Source organism: Hetaerina americana, unplaced genomic scaffold, assembly GCF_022747635.1.
Source record: "Hetaerina americana unplaced genomic scaffold, ioHetAmer1.1.p SCAF_2, whole genome shotgun sequence".
NCBI classification, from domain to species: Eukaryota; Metazoa; Arthropoda; class Insecta; order Odonata; family Calopterygidae; genus Hetaerina; species Hetaerina americana.
Window position 1 is genome coordinate 46,338,398 of NW_027286763.1, and position 20,234 is coordinate 46,358,631.

The following is a 20,234-nucleotide window of genomic DNA, read 5'->3' on the forward strand; positions in this document are numbered from 1 at the left end:
GGGCAAGAGGGTATGATAGGTGGGGATAATTGATTCTAACGCGTCCCATTACGACTCTACGTTTGAAAACAGGACGCGGTCGCCAAAGTTTTTCATGAAACTTGTCACCTGGCCCGGGAGAGTGCATCGTGAGGGAACATCGTCGCCAGACGACTACCAGCTCGTACTCCCCGTCCCCCTTACCACTAAAACACCGCGCACCTCCTCGTTATGGCCCCGACTCTTGGGAGAGAGAGAGAGAGAGCGGGAAGGAGGAGGTCGAATAGAACGGCAGGAATGACTCCAGGGCGAAGAAAAGTCGTTTCAACACATTTTCCACCCTAGGATTGCATCCATCCCCTTCTCCGCCATTCAAAAACCCTTATTCTTAGTTTAACACCGGGGGGGAGAAGGAATTCTAGCCAAGCGATTATAGGCGGGTATAAGGGGGAGGACGACGGAGTTTTAAGAGGTCATTTGCGTGCTCCGCCCCTCTGTGCTCCGGTCCCCTCCCCCCCCCCTCTACGTCATCTCTCTCGGCACCCCCCGTCCTCTAACCCCGTCTCCAGGAACTTCCCTTCCGTGAGCTGCCGCTCAGGATCTGGGATCCATAAAAATGGGGAAACTTAAGTGGATTGCCGCTCCCTTTAAAAAGTGTCCGACCCCCTTCCGAGCCACGGCACCCTGCCCCCCCCACCTCCCCATGCGCCGCCACTCCGCCTTAGCACAATGCGAGAGATCTCCGGCATACAGATGGTCCCGTCTCTTTCGATACACACACACATGTATATATATACAGATATATTTAAGCATGGGAGTCACTCATCACCTCGTCACCAAGATCATTAAATTCTCCGCCCCTCCTCTTCCGCCGCCTCTACCCACAAGATTTTTTTCCCACTCTCAAAGAGCCCTCATGACGCTCACGACTCACGAGGTTCAGAGGTAAGTGGTATTCACTCGTGAATTCTCCGGTTGTCCCAGCTGTAAAAGTAATGATTTTGGAGGTGCCTCTCCGCCCCCGGAGTCAGTTAACGATGGCAGGAAACCCGCCGCCCACCCGACATCATATATTATCTGCTCCGTTTTTAACGACCCTAAATTCAGAAGTTTATTGGTTTGCATAATTAAAATAACATTTTAGACAACCTTTGGACTTTTATTACGTAGGTTCCTATTCTTCGTGTAAATGCATCATGAGGCAATTTAGAGAGAGTAGTTGACTTAACATTTCTTGTGCGAAATCAAAAGAGCGTTTCTCTTAAAGTGGAAAATTCTTGGGTTGCCAGCTCATTTACAGTTAGTTGTTGACAATAGTTTCCTCGATATTCCTACTCCCTTCATCATGGGCCCGTATCTCAAAGCTGCAAGTCAGATTACGTCACCTAAACACAATCATAAATTTAATTAAAAACTTACTAAATCACATCATATGTAATGCAAACAAGAAATATTGCATCACATCTATTGTCATTAGAAAGTACATGCCAACTTTACGAACTTATAATGGGAATATATTCGTTAGGGATCTTTTAAGAAGTGACGATTTGTGTGAAGTGGCGTCCGGTTGCATTCGATTGTAGGGCCCCAGTTGGTCATCTGCATCATGATTGGATTATTTTCAAGGTATCGTGGAGTTAACACACTCCGTATTGGAATTATCGTATTAATTATAACTGAAATGGCCTGAGGGGTAATCTTGAGACTAAAAGACATATTATTTGCCGTAATCTGCACTTCGACGTCTTCCATTACAAAGTAGCTATGGCTAATGAATAATATAATTCAATAGCAATTATCCGTATGCTAATAGTATCGGGCAAGCTTTAGAAAGGAGAGCACTTCTCGAGGTCATCACAGAATAGTCACTGAAATGCCACATTCTTCTATTGCCGTTGAGGCGTTTCATAAGGTTGGCGGAATATCGGATAGAAATATTGGAGAAAAGAGACACGAGACATCTTAAGTGATTAGATTGTCAATTTCCTACACCACTGTCCATTAACGAATCTCTATAGAGGGAGCAACACTATTTACTCACGATGATGTGATTACGCCGAGTAAGGATAAATACTGGCCCAAAACTCTTCCGACTATGTGGTCGATGGTGGGAGCGTTGTCTATGATGATGGGGTCTGTTCCTTCTTTGGGTATTTTCGCCTGTCCGTAACACCACGACAATTTAAAAGATCACTGCAGAGACGTTCTCATTATTCTTCTTACAGAATGGATGGACTCCTGCTACTCATTTAATCATCCGAATCGACTAATATATTTTAATTTCCTGTGAATTGCCTGATGTTCAAGGATGGTCATTTTGTCGCTGTGGTATGACATTGAGATTAAAATTATGAAGTTCTTTATCATTAGTAATTGTTTGTAGGCCTTCATTATTTTGTTGTATACCATTAAATTTAATTTTCCAATATTTTACAAAATTTCTTTGAGTTATTACTAATGGAGAGTTCATATTAAAAACACCAAAATTGGCTTTTTATGTATGCATTCGAAACTACGCAGGATTAATCCCGAGCAATTCATTTAACTCAAAAAATGTAATACCTGCATCTTTTTTTCACTAGAGGCACGGGTACGATTTTATCGCTAAAAGTTACATTATAGCGTGAACATTAGAAAATCTGTCATTTTTTTATTTTTTTCATTTTTTTGTTGGATCGTTCGTCGTTTTCGCTTTGTTTCTTGCCATGTCTTGAAATGAGAAAAATGTGGCTTAGTTGTAATCATTTTTTTTGTAGGATTACCGTTTGTTTATACGCATTTTAAACAAAATCTAAAGCAAGGAATGATGTACATAAGAATTCATATTTTGTGCCTATTTCTACCGGTTAGCTTTTTCTGGGTAGATCATTTATTCCTGTAATATATTTCTCAGCTGATTGCCAACATTTTCAATTTAATTTGACAGGTAATACGGAAATAGTTATGAGGATTTTTATTTCATTCAGTTCTGGAATTGTTTTTTTTTTGTACTTCTTTTCTTTTGTCTAATTTTACAACACAGAATTCTTGCAAATAGCTAGAAAATAATTATTTAAAATCTCATATTTTAAAAAATAATCATGCAAGAAATACGTGAATCCACTGTTGAGTTCTTACGGCAACTAGGGTCGATGGTATGACTGTAACGGGCAAATATTTATGATCCCTACACATATCGGTCTTAAAATGTCTACATTTATGGGCAATTAATCACGCAAGTCATTAAAACTAACTGAAATCGCATTAGCATCGTCGGTTAATGGCATTCATACACCATTAGGTCCGGTAATAATAAAAGCATAAAAGTATATATCTTATTCTCAACTAATAAGATGGAGCAAGGAATGACCCATCATTAATTTTCTGAATGATCTTATGATTTATTTGCCTTTTTTCTCCAAATTTCTCATCTCTGAGTCTTACTTGATTGTTTCTTAAATCAATTAAAACGGACTCGCAAGATTACTCTCATAAAAAATAATCATTCTCCTGATATTTCTTGTTTGCAAGCGATTTCTCATTGCTTTTTTAATTTTAACGAAGTTTAATTATCCTGTAACCATATATTGTAATGAATTAAGTATTTTTACATTAATTTCAGACAAATTTATCTATTTTAGGTTTCGCACTTTGCTTTCTTTCTTTCCTGAAGTTGATTATTATGCCATATACTGCGCGTCAAGCTGTAAAGGATCAAACGGCATCTTCGGGCATGCTGTGATTCACCCTTCATAGCAGTATGTAGTTGTAGTTCAGTAATGAGGTCATTTATTTCTGTAGGAGTGTAGAATTTTATGTTTTACTTATTAGTCCAGTATCTTGCCATGAAGTTGATTTGAAAAAGGATTCGATTCGCCTAAGGCATAAAATAGGCATATCCATTATTTGGGCACTCTCTTGTACATTCGATTTTCTCTGCATATACTATATACTACCTTGATCAAAAAGTTCCCGGAATAACCACCGTGTGGCGCTCCCATCGTTCCGATTTGAGTTCTGTTTTTTTTGTTAAATTGGTACATCTGTTGTTGATATTCCCTTTAATTCTTAGTGTCATAACTTGACATTTGCAAAAGTTACGTAGCCAAGAGTACATCTATCTCTGTGTGTGTTGGCGATTTTTTACAATTTCAGAAATGGATTTAAATTTGCAACAACGAACTTGTATTAAATTTTGCGTAAAAAACGGATTTAGTGGCGCACGGACGTTGGAAATGTTGGAAAAGTGTTTCGGCAACGATTCTCTAAAAAAAAACGGTCGTTTACCAGTAGCACGAGCGGTTCAGAAGTGGTCGTGAGTCAATCGAAGATGATGAACGCAGTGGCAGACCATCGACATCGAAAGTCGGTGAAAAAATGGATAAAGTAAAAGAAATGTTGGTCAATAACCGCAAATTAACCATCACAGAAATAGCGGAGGATTTGAACATTGCCTATGGATCCGCCCAAGACATTGTGGTTAATGATTTGGGTTTCCGTCGTGTAGCAGCTGAAAGACCTCAATTTCATGCAAAAAAGAGACCGTGTTGACGTCGCAAAAGACATGATTTGCGAGGCTGAATCCGATCCCACATTCATCAAAAGGATCATTACTGGAGACGAGACGTGGGTTTATGAGTACGACACGCAATCCAGACATCAGGCAAGTGAATGGCGTTCACCAAATGAGCCGAGACCAAAAAAACCACGTCGTTTTCAGTCAAAAAAGAAGGCAATGCTGACGGTTTTCATGGATTACAACGGTGTAGTGCATCATGAATTTTTGCCAGAAGGCCAGACAGTAAACAAAGAGTATTATTTGGGCGTTATGAGACGTTTGCGTGAAGCAATTCGCTGAAAGAGACCAGAAATGTGGGCAGAAAACTCGTGGATTTTGCACCATGATAACTCACCGTCGCACAGTGCTATCATTATTCGTAATTTTTTGACGAAAAATGCAACAAATACCATCCAACAGCCACCGAATTCACCTGATTTGGCTCCCTGTGACTTCTTTCTGTTCAATCGAGTTAAAAAACCATTACGGGGAACGCGTTTTAGCAGCCGAGAGGAAGTAATGGAAAAATCGCAGGAAGCACTGATGGACATACCGAAAACCGAATATAAAAAATGTTTCGAGGATTGGATCAAGCGCTGGCATAAGTGTGTTGCAGTCGATGGGGATTACTTTGAAGGGGACAATATAGATTTAGATGAATAAACTTGTATTTTTAATTTTCTGAATAAATTCCGGGAAATTTTTGATCAAGGTAGTATACATGCTAAGAAACCAATGTAAATATCACCTTTGCCAAATATTTGATTTCCTCACTTGCTGCAAAGTTTTCTTCCTGTAGTAAAATCGGAAAAAATTTAAACCATCGTTCTATCGTTGCCTATATTTTATTATATAACCATTAAACATGATCTAATAGTCCACTTCTTGTTAAGAGTTTTGGCTTGGGAATGTTATTTTCTTTACTTTTAATTTATGCTATGTATCAAATTAATTTCGACTAAAATTATAATTGTTTTTATCTTGCCAATTAATTCCAAAATCAACATTGAAAACATCTTCAAATGCGCACATAAAACCCACACACACACACGTAGTTGGTCGATTGCAATTGGTAAAATTGTAGTAAAGTGTCATGGAAAAAAAGTGTTTCCAGTGAAATGTTTAATGCGTAATAATGAAATAAAAATACTGCTCTATCGGTACTATTAACTATTTTTCAAATCGTATCAGATTATGATGAAGCTAAAATATTTAACCACGAGTTACACTTTTGTTGTGTCAGTCGAGGGCGATTGAATTTGAATTTCAAGTTGAATTCAGGTGTAACATACAATATAAAAATCATTTATTGATAAATATTACAAAGGAACGAGATTCGGATGCAAATAGAGATGGAAACGTGAGCTCAAATCAAAAATGATATATTTGGCATAATGCTGTTCGGAGCAGGTTTCATGAAGAGAACAGCTCACAGTTCAGCCTACTTCTATTTTGCACTACGATGTTGGATAGATTAGTATATCATTTTCATAGAATTGTTTGGGAGTTATATGTACGTTTGGTCTTCGGCCCATGAAAATTTTTTCAGTAATACAGTTGACATTTCGTAGTAATTAAGGATAGAATTCGCTCTGAAATAGAAAACTTTACGTGTACACATGCAATAGGAAGATCAGTTGTAGGTTAGTCAATATATGTTTTAAAAAGTCTCGAAAACCAGTGGAAATTCTAATAACACTATACGCTAGGCAATTAATTTTTTCGTCGGTCGTTATGTAATTTTTGAGAGAGGCATGTTGGTTATGCCACGAGAGTATTCATTCAAAACAGATCGATGTCTCTTAAGAGCAGTAATACCCCTTTGGGTACCCTGCTAATTCATGGGCGAACGCGATTTCTCCCTTTTGGAAGGCCGCAACCTTTACGTGGGATTAAATTTGATCGGCAAAAAGTTTTATTAGCAACTCTGTGTGACTGCGGCCACTAAAACTGCAGTGGACTTCAGTGAGCCGAAGAATTACAGATTTTTGGACGACGGCAGAGCGCGATTTATTCGTTCGTACAATAAGCAGGGCTTTTTAATCGGATCGGCGGAAAAAAAAGGAGGGATCGATTGTGATCGGAAATTGGGATTTTTCTCGTCCTTTTTTTGTGCAGAGCCCGTTGGATGGCAGCGCGACTTGCAGGGCGGGTTGGGCGGGGCCATCCCTCTGAATCCGTCCCGACCCGGGTCGCCATTGGCCGGGAGAGACCATGAAAGTTTTCTTTGTTTTTCGATTATAATGGGTATGTTTCACCACCGCTCCGAATATTCCGCCATGAAGCCGTGCCGATATTCAGCAGCCCACGACCAACGGGACGTTTATAGCCATTTGTTTTCGTCGGCGTAAACGCTAAAGAGGCAGGGCAAGAAAAAAAAGGAATCACTTACCCACTGAGATATTGGGGAAGGGGGGTGGGGAGACGGAGAGGAGACATGGAGAAGGAGGAGTTTGGAAAAAAGAAAGCGGCGGTGCGGTGATCCTACCTCGCTCATCCCCATAACGCCCCAGACAAAGAGGACTTTTATGTGAAACTCGAACCAGATTGGCATATTTCACGCCCGGCCTTAGGGGAAAACTAGCGGGTCGGAAATAAAAGCGTCCGAAACCCTTTGACTTCCTAGTACCAAGGCTCAGATGGGGAGAGGGGGGAGACGACGTTCGGGTGGTGTATGGGATGGGGAAGGAAATGAGTTGGTTTGGGGCGAGGGGCGTAGGATGGGGACTCGGGTTGTTTTGAGGCCCTCTTATAGGGAGGGGAGGGGGTTGAGAGAAGGGAGGAAAAAATATAAGAATTTCTCGCGGCCATTTCTTCGGGGTTGGGGGCGAAGAGGGTGGAAAAAAGTACAGGAAAGGGGGGGGCTAAAAAAAAGCAGGTTTGGGGGAGGGGATGAGAGAAAGTAAGGAAGAGAGCGGAGTGGTGGGGTCGGGTGGAGAGTGGCATGAGAGTAGCGAACGGTTAGTTAACAATGGTAGGAATGCTCCTGGCACGGGTTCAGACATTCCCCCAGTTTATTGTCGGTGTGGGGTGGGGAGGGGTGTAGAGATATGGGGGAGATAGGAGGGAGGAAGAGGGGAAGAGAGAGTGAGAGCGGAGATGGGGGGGGGATGTGCGGTAGTAGCGGTGGAGTGTGTGGGAAATGAGATGGAGAGAGGAGAGTTCAAAGTGGGATAAGGGAGGAAGATGTATTCTCCTCCGCTTCCTCAGCTTACGTGTTTGTTGGTTTGGTTGAATCGTGTCTCCTCACTCTCTCTCCTCCTCTTGCTCCTTTGAGGGAAGGAAGCAGGATGGTGTATCTCCCCCCCTTTATCATCCCCTACCCTTCGTTCAAACCCTCCACCCCCCCTCCATTTCAACCTTCTTGGCTTCATCCTTTTTTCGACCCACAAGAGTAGAGTAGTATCTCGGAAAATGTTCTCTCTCTTTCCTTCCCCATTCTTCTCCTCCTTTCCCTCATCCTTATAAGCATCCCCTCTCTCCTCCTCAACATACTCCGTTTCCCACTCGTTCTACTCACGCCCTCGCAGTTTCGCTACCTCCTCCGCTCTTCGCTCTTTTCTCCATGCTCAATTTTCTAATCTCTTCCTCTCTCTCTCTCTCCCTCTCTCTCTCTCTCCCTCTCTCTCTCTCTCTCCCTCTCTCACTCTCTCCTCCTTCCGTCCCAACTCCTCCACATCCCTTTTCTTTTCCCGATCCCCTCGCCTCCTTTTTGCCGAGCACATCTATCCTGGCGTTCCCCCCTAGACCCCTGCTTCCCCATTTCTTCCCACTCCGTGGAGGGTGATTTCCCCATGGATAAGCAGCATCTCTCCTTTTGGATTCCACTATCCCTTCTTTGTTTATCTAAGTATCTCTCACTTCTGCGCTCCCCTTCCCCCTGCCGTCACCGTCCGTATAAAGCCAAACGCATGTAGTGTCCGTAGGAGAGCCACCTCTGGTGTTAGCCTCAGATTGGGTTGCTGCGGAGGAATATTTTATTAACTGTGCACGAGCCAAGCTCATGTTCCTGCGACCCGCCGAATCGTCACGAGGAAGACTGCTGATTGCTGTAGTTTAATATTTATTGCATCACCATCGCCATAAGTCGGGATCTTATTTCAGTTTCTCCATTCAATAGTGAAGGTGATTTGTTTTCATGCTTCAGTTTCCTACTTTGTTTACTTACGTGATCGTTGGTTCCGCAGAAAGTGACATGGCAATGAATTCCAATGATGCACTTATGATCAACTTCCGGTATTTATTTTCTTTAATTAAATTAAATCAGAGGGGCAATATTTATTTACAAGCCAGAACCTATCACTTTGATATTTAAAAATATACGCGCGGAGAAACACCGAACTCGTTTCGGCGTCTACAGTTCAGTTTAGCAAACCGATTAGTTTTCCTATCTGAAGATAATTAATGTAGTAGAGAGATATGTAGCTTGCTGGTTTATCAAGAGGTAAAAAAACTGGTGTATGAAAATCATTTATGCAAAATTTATACAGTTCATTCCATTAAATTTAAAATTTAAAAGTAATTTTATGCCATTCCCAAAGGTGTTTTAATTGAATTTGTTCCATATTGAATGTTTATAACATTGTTCAATCCTCAATTTATGCCTCTGGCCTGAGATATTTTGACGTATAAGACGTAACATAATGTTATTTCGTAAATTATTTCGAGAAAAATCATTTTACAGGATTGTTTCTTGCATGAATAACATTTATCAGTTACAACTCTAACGTAATACGAAGTAGATATATTCTCACTCATTTAGATTCATTTTAACTCAAGCTTAAGCATACCGGGTAATCTGTGATTTCCTTTCTTTGGAATTTCTGATCTTCAGAATACACGTGTAAACCGAGCCCTCCTTGTTGACACACGGGTCTCGGCTTACAGGTGCGAGAGACTGTCAAGACCTATAAGATTTAGGGCTCTTAAGTTGGTAGTTGAAAGCTCTGTTCATTGAACGTATCTAAGTATTTTTTCTTCTATCTTTCGAGCTTTAACATGGCACATGAGTGACATTTATCCTGTTGGCCATATACCCTCTAACGACCACGAACTAAATCGTTCTTTGGGCGGTTAACATTATATGAAATGATAATAAACTAACTACTAATTGATTTTATGAAATAAAATAATATTAAATTATTCAGGAACTTCAGGTCCTCACTTTCTATGCAACTTCCCACTTCACTGTCAGTTAAATGGAAATCCCTATGAATTTGAATTGGTAAAATGTTTGAAATTCATGCGCTATCAATGATTTTGACGAGATAGAAATAGTGGATACTGGCGAAGTTGAACAAGATAAGATTCCATTATGGTATTTGTAACTACTTTTTATAAAAATTTACACTAGTTTTAAAAAAGCTACCATTCTATTTATCTAAGATGTCCTATGTTGAAGGTTTAGGAAAAGTTAATGAAATTTGAATCAAACCAACTGAACTGACAATTTCAAATTATATCTATTCCTCTTCCTTCTAAAGAGGGTAAAAAGACAAACTGATATGTTTTTCGTACTTTGAGTTTTAATTACTAAACTATGCGTGTTTCCAAGTTTTCCTTTCTTGGAAAGAATGTTCAATATCAATAAGAAACTTCAGTAAGGACGATAAAAAATATGACCTTTTTATGTTTCCCTCCCTTAACATTACTCTTCATGCTTATCCAACCAAACATCTAAAATCTGAGAAAATTAGGCACGAGTGAAACACCGACATCTTACTGCCTTTCTGGCAAACCCGTGCGTGAGCTTGTATTGCACTCGATAACAACGAAGGCAGAACTTAATGGCGCGCTCTCACGGATTCGCAAAAATTGTTGATCACGTCGGCGTCTTGTGCATTTCATGTGTTCTCCCCGCCCCAATTTCATGAGATGGGCGAGGAGTTAACGGTAGTTAGCTACCGAATATCCACTAATACGGGCGTCGAAGTTCCCAGTTTTTTCCCCCACAAGATAAGAGATATTGCGCATATCCCAGTTGTCCGCTACGTACGTAATAAGCCGTTCCGCTCGAATTATCACGTATTTTACCAGGGGTAGTACGGTCAGCGTATAAGTTATACCCACTTAATTTCCAAATGCGAGTTTCGTATTTTCCATGCAGTTATGTTCCGACTTTTAAAAAGGTCTCGTATGACCTACTGACTTTTTTGGTGATTTAATCGAATAGAGATCAAACTTGGGATTTTTTCCCAAGCATTTGGGCTGAGTAATCGCCATTGTAAGTTAACTTGATTTTACTCTCGAATCTTACGCATTCATGACCAGTATTTGCCCCCGATCACGTAATCTGGTAGAAATGGAAAATAAATAAGCAGGTATTCCCACCTCATACGAAAAATAAAGTTGCTATATCAGTTATGGGCGTCTAGCCACTAAGTACCACTATGATGAACCATATTATATTTTTAGTTGTGCATATATTTGATTATTCATGCTCAAAACATGTATAAAAAAAGGAATGATTTTTAAAACTCAATAGCAAAGTAACCTTTCTGTGAGAAAGTAATAATAACAGTTATTATTTATTCTTTAATTCACGCGTAAAATTTTACCAAGGAAATTACCACGAAAAGAGAATTATCCTTTTGTTCCATATATTTTTAGTAGAAAACAAATAATGGCACTTAATAGGTAAGAGTACAAAAGTAATATATTTTTATTAAAGTATTAAACCCTTTTCCATTACTAAGCAGTAACTAATCTTCCCGTCCTTTTTTCGGACAGCGATAGGATCGACCTTTGATTTGAAATTTTCATTTTGATTCCACTTCAGTATCTGAAATTATTTTTACTTGTTCCACTGTTTATTAATTATCAAAGCCTCCCGTATGAATTTCCAATATAACGGCATTAAATGGAAGCTTTATTCGAAACCGTTAAACCATTCATCAAGTCGTTTTAAACGCCACACTAAATGCGCAACTCACTAATCCAACCAAAATAAAATAATGGGCTGCCTAAAAGTGGCTCGAAAAGAACAGCTCACGTGAAAGCGTCCCCGTTAAGTTCTAAATTAATCGTTTGTCTGCCTGATCGGATTGGTTTCCCACCACAATCCATCATTTCTGCGAATATGTTCGCTCGCTCTCATGAGCAACAACAGCGTCCCCCTCCCTCGTTCTTACAGTCCTTCCCCCCCTCCCTCCGCCCCCCCACACGAACTCTATGTGTGTCCCCACCCTCCCTCCAACGAGCGAACACGTACGAGGTACTGCCCATCGGCATCCAGCAGGGGGGGCCCGCTGTCACTCCGCGCGAGAGGCAAGGGCCCCACACGGCACCTCCTCCTACCCCAACCTCCCCCCTTTCCATCCGCCCCTCTCGGATTCCTATCCCACTGCACATCACCCTTCCAACCACCCACCCGCCCTCTTCGAACCCCCCCCCCCCGCCAACCCCCCCTCCTCCTCCTGCTTTTATATTGCGGCCAACCGAAAGGTAGGGCTATAGGGTGGGTACATAAGGAGGGAGGATTGAAGGGAGGCAGCGGCGGCAGCATCCGACCGCCCTCGATACAATAAGGTCTCTCGCAGGGAGCCAGACGATCCCTTTGCGATACTTTGTTTGGAGATGGCGCAGACAGGCGGCAGTTTGTTAGCGTCCGACCGGAAAGCGGCCGTCGTCTCCGGCAGCGGCGGCGGGGCTTTTAACGAGGGAGACCCTCGTGGAGCCGTCCACCCTCTCTGCCGCCGCCGCCTCTGCCGCCGCAGGAATTTCCAGGGAATCCGCAAACGCGCTTTGTAGACGCGGACGCAGCGAGCCCGCGGTATGCCCGACTAGTTTGGTCGCATTTCGACCCGGGGGAAAGGGGTTGGCACACGGGGAATTTTTTTCCGATCATTTCGCAGAGCGTGAATTCAGTGCATAGCCTATTAAACGCAGTTTGTGCCCAGTTGTCATAGGGAAACCAATGGTGCTCCGGAGAGCTCACAGTGGTGTAAATCGCAGCGTTGCCGAAACGCCCGCCCCTCTGTCCCGCTGTTGTTTTATTTTTTCCTAACCCCAGGGGTCAAGTATTTGCGTTTCCATTAGTATGATTCTTCCACCATGGTATCTGCTATATTTCGCACCATTACAAGATCTTCTGGATCAAGTTTATTTCTTTTTATTTATTGATTGTTATTTATCTATTTACCCTGCAAACCACCGCTAGGGTATGTGGCAGGGGGTGACTACACACCAGACTAATTTTTACCCGAACATGATAGGGTGTCCGACAGGGTGTCAGAATAACATTGTCCAACCGCGATAGGGTCATATTCAGGTCAAAATTAGTCTGGTGTGTATTCAACCCCTTGAACACACCCTAACGGTGGCTCGCAGGGTACTAAAATTTCTTAAACACTGTATTAAGATGGGGATAATAATACATTTCCAACATCACTGCTAAAGAGACATTTTTCCCATTTTATTGGATTTTCTAATTATAGATCATGTATTTTTGAAGTTGTTATGAATAGTTGACTTATGGCAGTAGTCTTTTATCTTATTTTTTTACCCGAGGCATCATTTGTCCAGTGACGACCACGCATGAAATCGGGAATTATATGGAATCGAGTGAAAATATTTGTTCAAAGTTCAACGTAAACCTTGTTTTGCTATGGTTCAATGAAAATGTAGAAAAATTAGGCATCTAACAATATATCTATGGAGGGACTGTCTCACAAATAACCATCTCCTTATTCAGATTTGAGGGTCATCAATTAAGCACTTAATTCTTACCTGGGGTTTCATATATTACCCCTGTGAGGTTGTAGGTATTCGATCATGCCCATCAGTAGCCTATATTATACGTTTTTAATATGTACTTCTTATTTTTGAAATGCAAATGTCGATCGTCACTGAGTGAAGATTTCCATCGTATAACCAGTAATTATTTTTTTCGGCTACCATATCCAAATGTTAGATTTACTTACCATTGTTGGCGATAAATTAAATTTTTTGCTTACATTTCACGCTCAGAATCATATAATTCGATGGTCTAGTTCCAATTTAATAAGAATATTTTTCATAAGCCCATTTAGCTACACACTTTCAGTTACCAATTACTCTTTCCTGCAAGAACATAGCTCTCTATCAAAAACGTAAGAGTACATTAAATGAAGAACACAATATATTTTCCCACTGTTCTTTATTAATACTTGTTTTTCATTTAACGAACATGAACTTCCATAAAGTTGAGCCTGAAACAATGGAAAACGTAAGAGTAGCTTGAGGCGATGTAGCGCTTTATATTCTTGAATTCAAACTTTGTAAATAATTATACCTATATGCATAGCTAATACACCAGATACTTCTTAAGGATTAGTAAACGTAGGGAAATAATACTATAGGCATTATTTGGTGTCATAATGCGAGGGAAGAAGGTGATAGTTAAAATGTTATCATACTATTTTGAGTCCCGAGAGAAAAATATATCGTCGCCGCTTTGTTAATTTGTTTTTAAATTTGCCTGCAGGTTTCAAAAATGAATAAATATTTGTGGGGAACTGCATGTTTGATTCAAAAGTTTAAACTAGAAAATAATTGGAGATGAGAAATACGCATTGAATACGCAGTAAAGGCTCAATTAAATACGGGGAGCAGTAACATAACATCCTTTTTTCAATTCAATTCGCATAGAAAAAAAGGAAGTTACGTTGCCTCACCGTGTACTTAGGCGTTGCCCTCACTCATGACCTCTCCTGAGTGAAACACTTACGGAGAATACGTGGACAAGCTTACAAAAAATTAGGATTTATTAGATGAGCACTGGGTAAATGCGATGAAAAGGCCAAATATAAATGTTAACTTTCGTTGGTTAGGCCTCATTTTGAATATACTGCTAGTATATGGGATCCTCATGAAGTTAGATTGATTTCCGAATTGGATCGCGTGCAATATATATGAGCTAGATTTGTAAAACGTTATTATGATAAACTGAGTAGCACATCAATATTATCAGAGGAGCTAGACCGGGAATCACTCACGGAGCGAAAATTAAATTACAGATTAATTCTGCATGAATTGGAAGGATGTCTCATTAGCAATGATGTTGAAAATGTATTACTACCCCCGTCGTGTTACCGTAGGTAAGATCATGTAAATAAAATTAGAGAGATTAAATGTAGAACACATAGGCTTAAGATTCCATTTTTTCCACTAAAAATAAGGGATCAGAATAACGTTGTCCGACCGCGCTAAGGTTAAATAATTTCGGGCCAAAAGTAGCCTGGGGTATATTAATCCCCTGTCACACAACCTAGCGGTAGCTTGCAAGGCATTAAAAAATAATAAAAATGCCCAAATAAGTTTTTAATGTCTAATGAGTGCAGTGTCTATGTAGAGATGGGTAATTATATAAAATAATTTAGAATCTGAAGCTATCAAATTTTTATTAGTACCATTATTTCAGCACATCAAAAATATGGCAAAATTTCATACTGTTCATCGAGGCCGTCGAACTGAGAAATACTTATTTTTGGTATTCCATAAAAGAGTTTCAATGATAATTCCGATGTCCGAGCTGATCCATCTCTCTTTTACTTGCCATTCAAAGCAAATACCAAGGTTCTGTAGGTATTCGATTAAATAAAAGTTTCCGCATCATGAGCACATGATTCCTGAGGAAAACATTTCTCAAAGTCCGTTTTGCAGAAACTCATTAAATGATTGAACGAACTGTTTCCGGATCACATCTCAATAACAATAGAATAACCCAGCCTTTGGTTCGGAGCCCTTTCACCATTGTTATGATAAAAAAAACATAGATTTCTGTTGTCTACAGAATCTTCGCTCGGCCATTTTAGGGCACCCACTTGAATAACGTTCAATCACTCTCTCCGAAGGATTGACGATAGATTGCTGAGAGGTCAGAAGAGAATGTGGGAAATTACCCTGCTCATAATTGTATTACCGCCTTAGTCTGCAGTGGAGGGAGATAAGACTTCTCTTCGTCGTTAGGGTTATTCTTCCAATATGTTGCATACCGCGAAAAAATCACGCCCCATTTTTTTGCGACACCCTTTTACATGTAGTCACGCATTTTTTTTACATTTCCCCATATAAAATTCTTAACTAGATAAAAGTTTTGAACCTTATAGTCATGAACGGCGTAACATATAGGTGCGCATCTTACCTCAATATATTATCGCTCCACACATAATAGAAAGGGGCGGAGTCTTAACTCACTAAAGATGGATGGACGTGTTTTTCACAATGGCCAATCGACGATAGATAGACCGGGTGTCCTGTCGTGACCTGATAAGAGTGGCAAGACATGAGCAAGACATTTGTTTCCCCCAAACATGTCAGCTCCAATCATCCCCATGGGTGGGTTTTCTCCTCCACATGCATCGCAAGATTACAATCTATTCCCCGTCGCGCCATCCTACGTATCTGCCGCAGTATTCCAGGGAGGGAAATCTCCTGCATTTTCGTGCGTTTGTTGGCTTTAATTGGCGTCAATCTCCCTCTCTAAAGTTTGATCGTCAAAGTCGGCAGCCAATTAAGCAAACGCCGCCTTCAGTCTTAGTGGTTTCCCCGAGCATGTGGTTTCGCGACAGATGTCGCTTCCGTCCGAATACAGAAAGTAGAGGGATGACGTGTTCGGCTGCGAATGCATTTTTTTTGTCTCCATGGCCAAAAAAGCAATAATTTAAAAATTTCATCCTTCGAAAAAGTATAAAAACGCGCTGTTTAGATTTAGCTCGCAAAAAGTTCGTTCATTGGTTGAGTGCACATGCCTCAAAATGTCCGTGAAATTCAACTTATAATTTCACAACAGGAAGAAATAACTACCTTAGTATATACGAGTACACACTTGATAAAAATCAACATTTAAGACATTAAATAAGATAGAATTTCTCGACTCAATCCATTAAACTCAAACAATATAACTCGGAGGCGCTATTTTTTTCTAAAAGAAAGAATATTTTAAGATGGAAAACCTCAGAACTTGATATCTCTATAGTAAGATACGAAAACTTACTTCCCTCGCCGAATTAAAACGTTGATTGACACTTTCCCTTACTGAATGGATCGATGAAAGCAGTTGAGTGTTACATATAAGAAATATATATATTTGCGCGAAGGATGAGTTCATTTCGTATCGTGACTCTCCCGCAACAGAGCACTCGTGAACGGATTGAATAAGAGCACACTGTAGATCTAATGGCAACACTAGACAGATAATTCATTCTAAAAATCAATGAAGCCAGGAAGTTCCAAAATTATTTCTTCATAAACGTTTCGCGTACAAAATTGTCACTGAATTCGGAGTTTAGCTTCCACAACTTCGGCACTTCAAAAATATGTTTTTTCGCCATTATCCCAATAGCTACGTTTCCTTGCTCGCTTATTCAATGTTCTCGATTTGAACTTCGCTTCAATCGGTAATATTGAACTCCTTTGCACAGTCCATATGCCCATGTGAATTAATCAGGAAGAGACTCAACTGTTGGCATAATATAAGATTTAGGTAAGCTCCACAGTTACCAATCTTCATGCAAGAAATCTCATGTCTTCATAACTCTCAAATAGCATTAACAATGGGTATTTCTTAAATGTAACATTTTTAAAGGACACATTTCAGATTTTTACGCCCAGCTTGTTGCTTGAAATGTCTTTTTAAGAATTGAATCATATTCTTTGATGATGAAACAAAGCGAACCATTAAATCAACATCAAAATTTAAGGCTAAGATTGACACAAGGATATCCTTGGAAAACCTGCAAAAGGGTGCTTAATAAGCAGTCTTCATCCCATCATTTAAGCGTGTGTTTACGCCCACCACCAGGCGACCGTGGACGAGTATAATTGGTAGGCATTGGATGTGAAAAATACGGTGGGAAATATTTTCCTCGTAGTTCGTGGTGGTTTCTCTTACCTATGAATGAGAGATATTATCGTCAAATTAAATTGTCCTATTAATCATCTGTAGCAAAAAAAATAGAGTGTGGCAAAATCGAAAGTTGACAACCCATCCGTTAAAGCAATGGAGCATAAGTTCACGGATTCGTTTTTCATCTCAAGAGTGAACACTATCTTAAGGCGTGTGCGTATCGGACAAGTGACCGGGATGATGTGTAATTACGTCACCAGACGAAACATTCACATTCCAAATTCAAACATTACCACCACTCGAAATCTTTATCTTCTGTTGTTCTTTCTACTCTGTCAGAGTTGTGACATGAGTAGGGTGATCTATATCAGTCGCAAGGAAGCAGAGAAATTTTTAAGTCACCAAATATAAAAACGTGTTCTTTTCATTCTCTACAGATTGACATGTGATTTGATGGGACACAAATTCACCTCTGGATTTAATTTGTTGTTTCTTAGGCAACATGTATAGTGAATACAGGTTCATACAGGTGTATCAGATTGAACTTGGAACACGAGGGACTAGTGAATTCTGGTCACTGCTTGAATATTTGTTTTAGTACAGAAAATGAATTGAGCAATAACTTTTCTTTGGCACCTACGATTTATACAATAACAATCGGTTAATATTCCTCTCCTCCCTTCCTCACTCATCACCCCCAGCGCTGTGCTTAATTGACAAATGCAAGAGTCTAATTGACCTCAGCAATAGTAAGTTTCCCCACGGGCACTAATAAATAACCTGTTCTCTCTCATCAGGAGGGATCTAAGCGTAATGTTTCTCTTTCCCGTACAATACTTAACGATTCTCTGTTGTGTCAGAGCTCTTAGGTTCTCAAATATATTATGGCATTCCTATTTTGAGAAAATCTATGTGTCCTTTTCCAACACTAATCATTCGCAGAAACTATTCATTATATTCATTTTTATTGCCAAAGATGTTGTGTTTATCTAACTTGGAACCTGCATTTATTACTTCCCACCTAAACACATGTGTAAATCGTATTGCTATATCTTCTTAGGTTTTTCAAGAATTAGGATTTTACTTCATGAAAAAACGAAATTAATGCAGTCTTAAGATCAACTGGAATTTTTTCTTGCTGTTTTAACAATTTCAAATTAAACCAGATGATTATTATTGAATATATATGTACGCGTTATCCCTGATCTTCTAGCCACGAATCACTTCAAAGCTATAATCTAAGAACACTAGATTAACGAGAAATGTAGGAAATAAAAACTTCTAATTCAACAGCCTCATTACGGGGAACCATCTTAATTGGCTATTAGAAATCATTCTACAAAAATTTTAAATACAATCGTTCACTGAAATTTATGTGTCAATAGTTATTTGAATTTTGGATGTCCTTGCTTTTCAACAAAATCCAATAAATTCGAAATAAAACATAACCCATGGGCAAAAGGAGATTTATTCTAAACATCAGCTTCTAAAAAACCTTTTTTTAAATAGCTTTCTTTTCACTATGACAAAAACAAATTTGCAATTTTCCACAGATATATTTGTAATGTTCAACGCGTTTCAGTTCATTGAACCATTTTCAGGTACGAGATGGCTCGATGAACTGAAACGCGTTGAACATTACACATAAATCTGTGGTAAGGGCAAATTTGTTTTTCTCATAATGACGAAGTTCCACTATATCTCGCCAGAATCTGTTGAATATATTTCTTTTCGCTGTATTTTTCCATGATATATTATACGCTTTAAGCTAATAATCCTCTTGTTTCTTTAAATAATAAGATATCATTCGACCCTATTAGTTTAAATATTAGTTTTTCCATGAATTTCAGCGTTATTCCTTAGAATTGACATTTTCCCGGGTATACCCTTCTCGCACGAAGACCTCGGCCTGATAATAAACGTCGACTGACTTACTGTATCCAAATTGAAGGTCGCTAACCGAATACTTTCCTCTTCTTTCAGAACCTGACCACATAGGACCTCACACTGTGGCCGCAATGGGAGGCCTCGGGCCGTCGTTACCCAGGCTCATCCTCGGCGGCGCCGCCAACGCGGGGGGCAACGGCCCCCCGAACCAGCAAGTCGTGAGGTGCACGCTGAGGAAGCACAAACCCAACCGGAAGCCCCGAACCCCCTTCACCACGCAGCAACTCCTATCGCTGGAGAAAAAATTCCGTGAGAAGCAATACCTTTCGATAGCCGAGAGGGCCGAGTTCTCCTCATCGCTTCACTTGACGGAGACGCAGGTCAAAATATGGTTCCAGAATCGGAGGGCAAAGGCTAAGAGGCTCCAGGAGGCGGAGCTGGAGAAGTTGAGGCTAACGGCGAGGCCACTCCTGCCCCCGTCCTTCGTGGGGCTGTTCCCGCCCCCTCCGCCTCCGCCTCCACACCACCACGGCGGCATGGCCTTCTTCTCTGCGGCCGTCGCGGCCGCAGCGGCGGCGGCCGCGGCGGGAGGCGGAGGAGGGGGAGGCGGCGGCCGCCCGGTGAACGGGGGTCCCCCACAGATGGTCAGGTCGCCGCTGGGCGGAGGCGGGATGTACGGTGGCGGCCCCCCGCACCCCTTGCACCCGCATCATCCCCTTTCTGCGGCCTCCATCACCGGGCCGATGCACCACTGAAAGGGGGAAGGTGCCTCGGAGGTTAAGGCGCCGACGACCAATGGCGTCCGCACGTGTGAGGAGAGAGAGAAAGAGAAAGATCATCAGCCTCGTTTCGGCCCCCCCGGGAGTCATAGTGACCAAAACAAATGCCGAAGACTGATTTGTGAATAACGTTCTATGTATATAAAAAGCGAATCATTGTCCTCCGACTTTATCACCGGTGCGTGTTGCCACTTGCGGAGATAATTTTACTGTACATATTTATTAT

At 40.7% G+C, this 20,234-nt stretch overlaps 1 protein-coding gene across 1 annotated transcript in view; it reads left to right on the forward strand.

Annotated features, from left to right (window-relative positions):
* The window catches only part of LOC139688083 (homeobox protein MSX-1-like), a 33,226-nt gene extending 13,242 nt beyond the window's left edge, over window positions 1-19,984 (forward strand). The window contains exon 2 of the mRNA XM_071585505.1: window positions 19,326-19,984. Coding sequence (XP_071441606.1) covers window positions 19,326-19,984 — 659 coding nt within the window. The remainder of the gene's footprint in view (window positions 1-19,325) is intronic.
* Window positions 19,985-20,234: the final 250 nt, after the last annotated feature.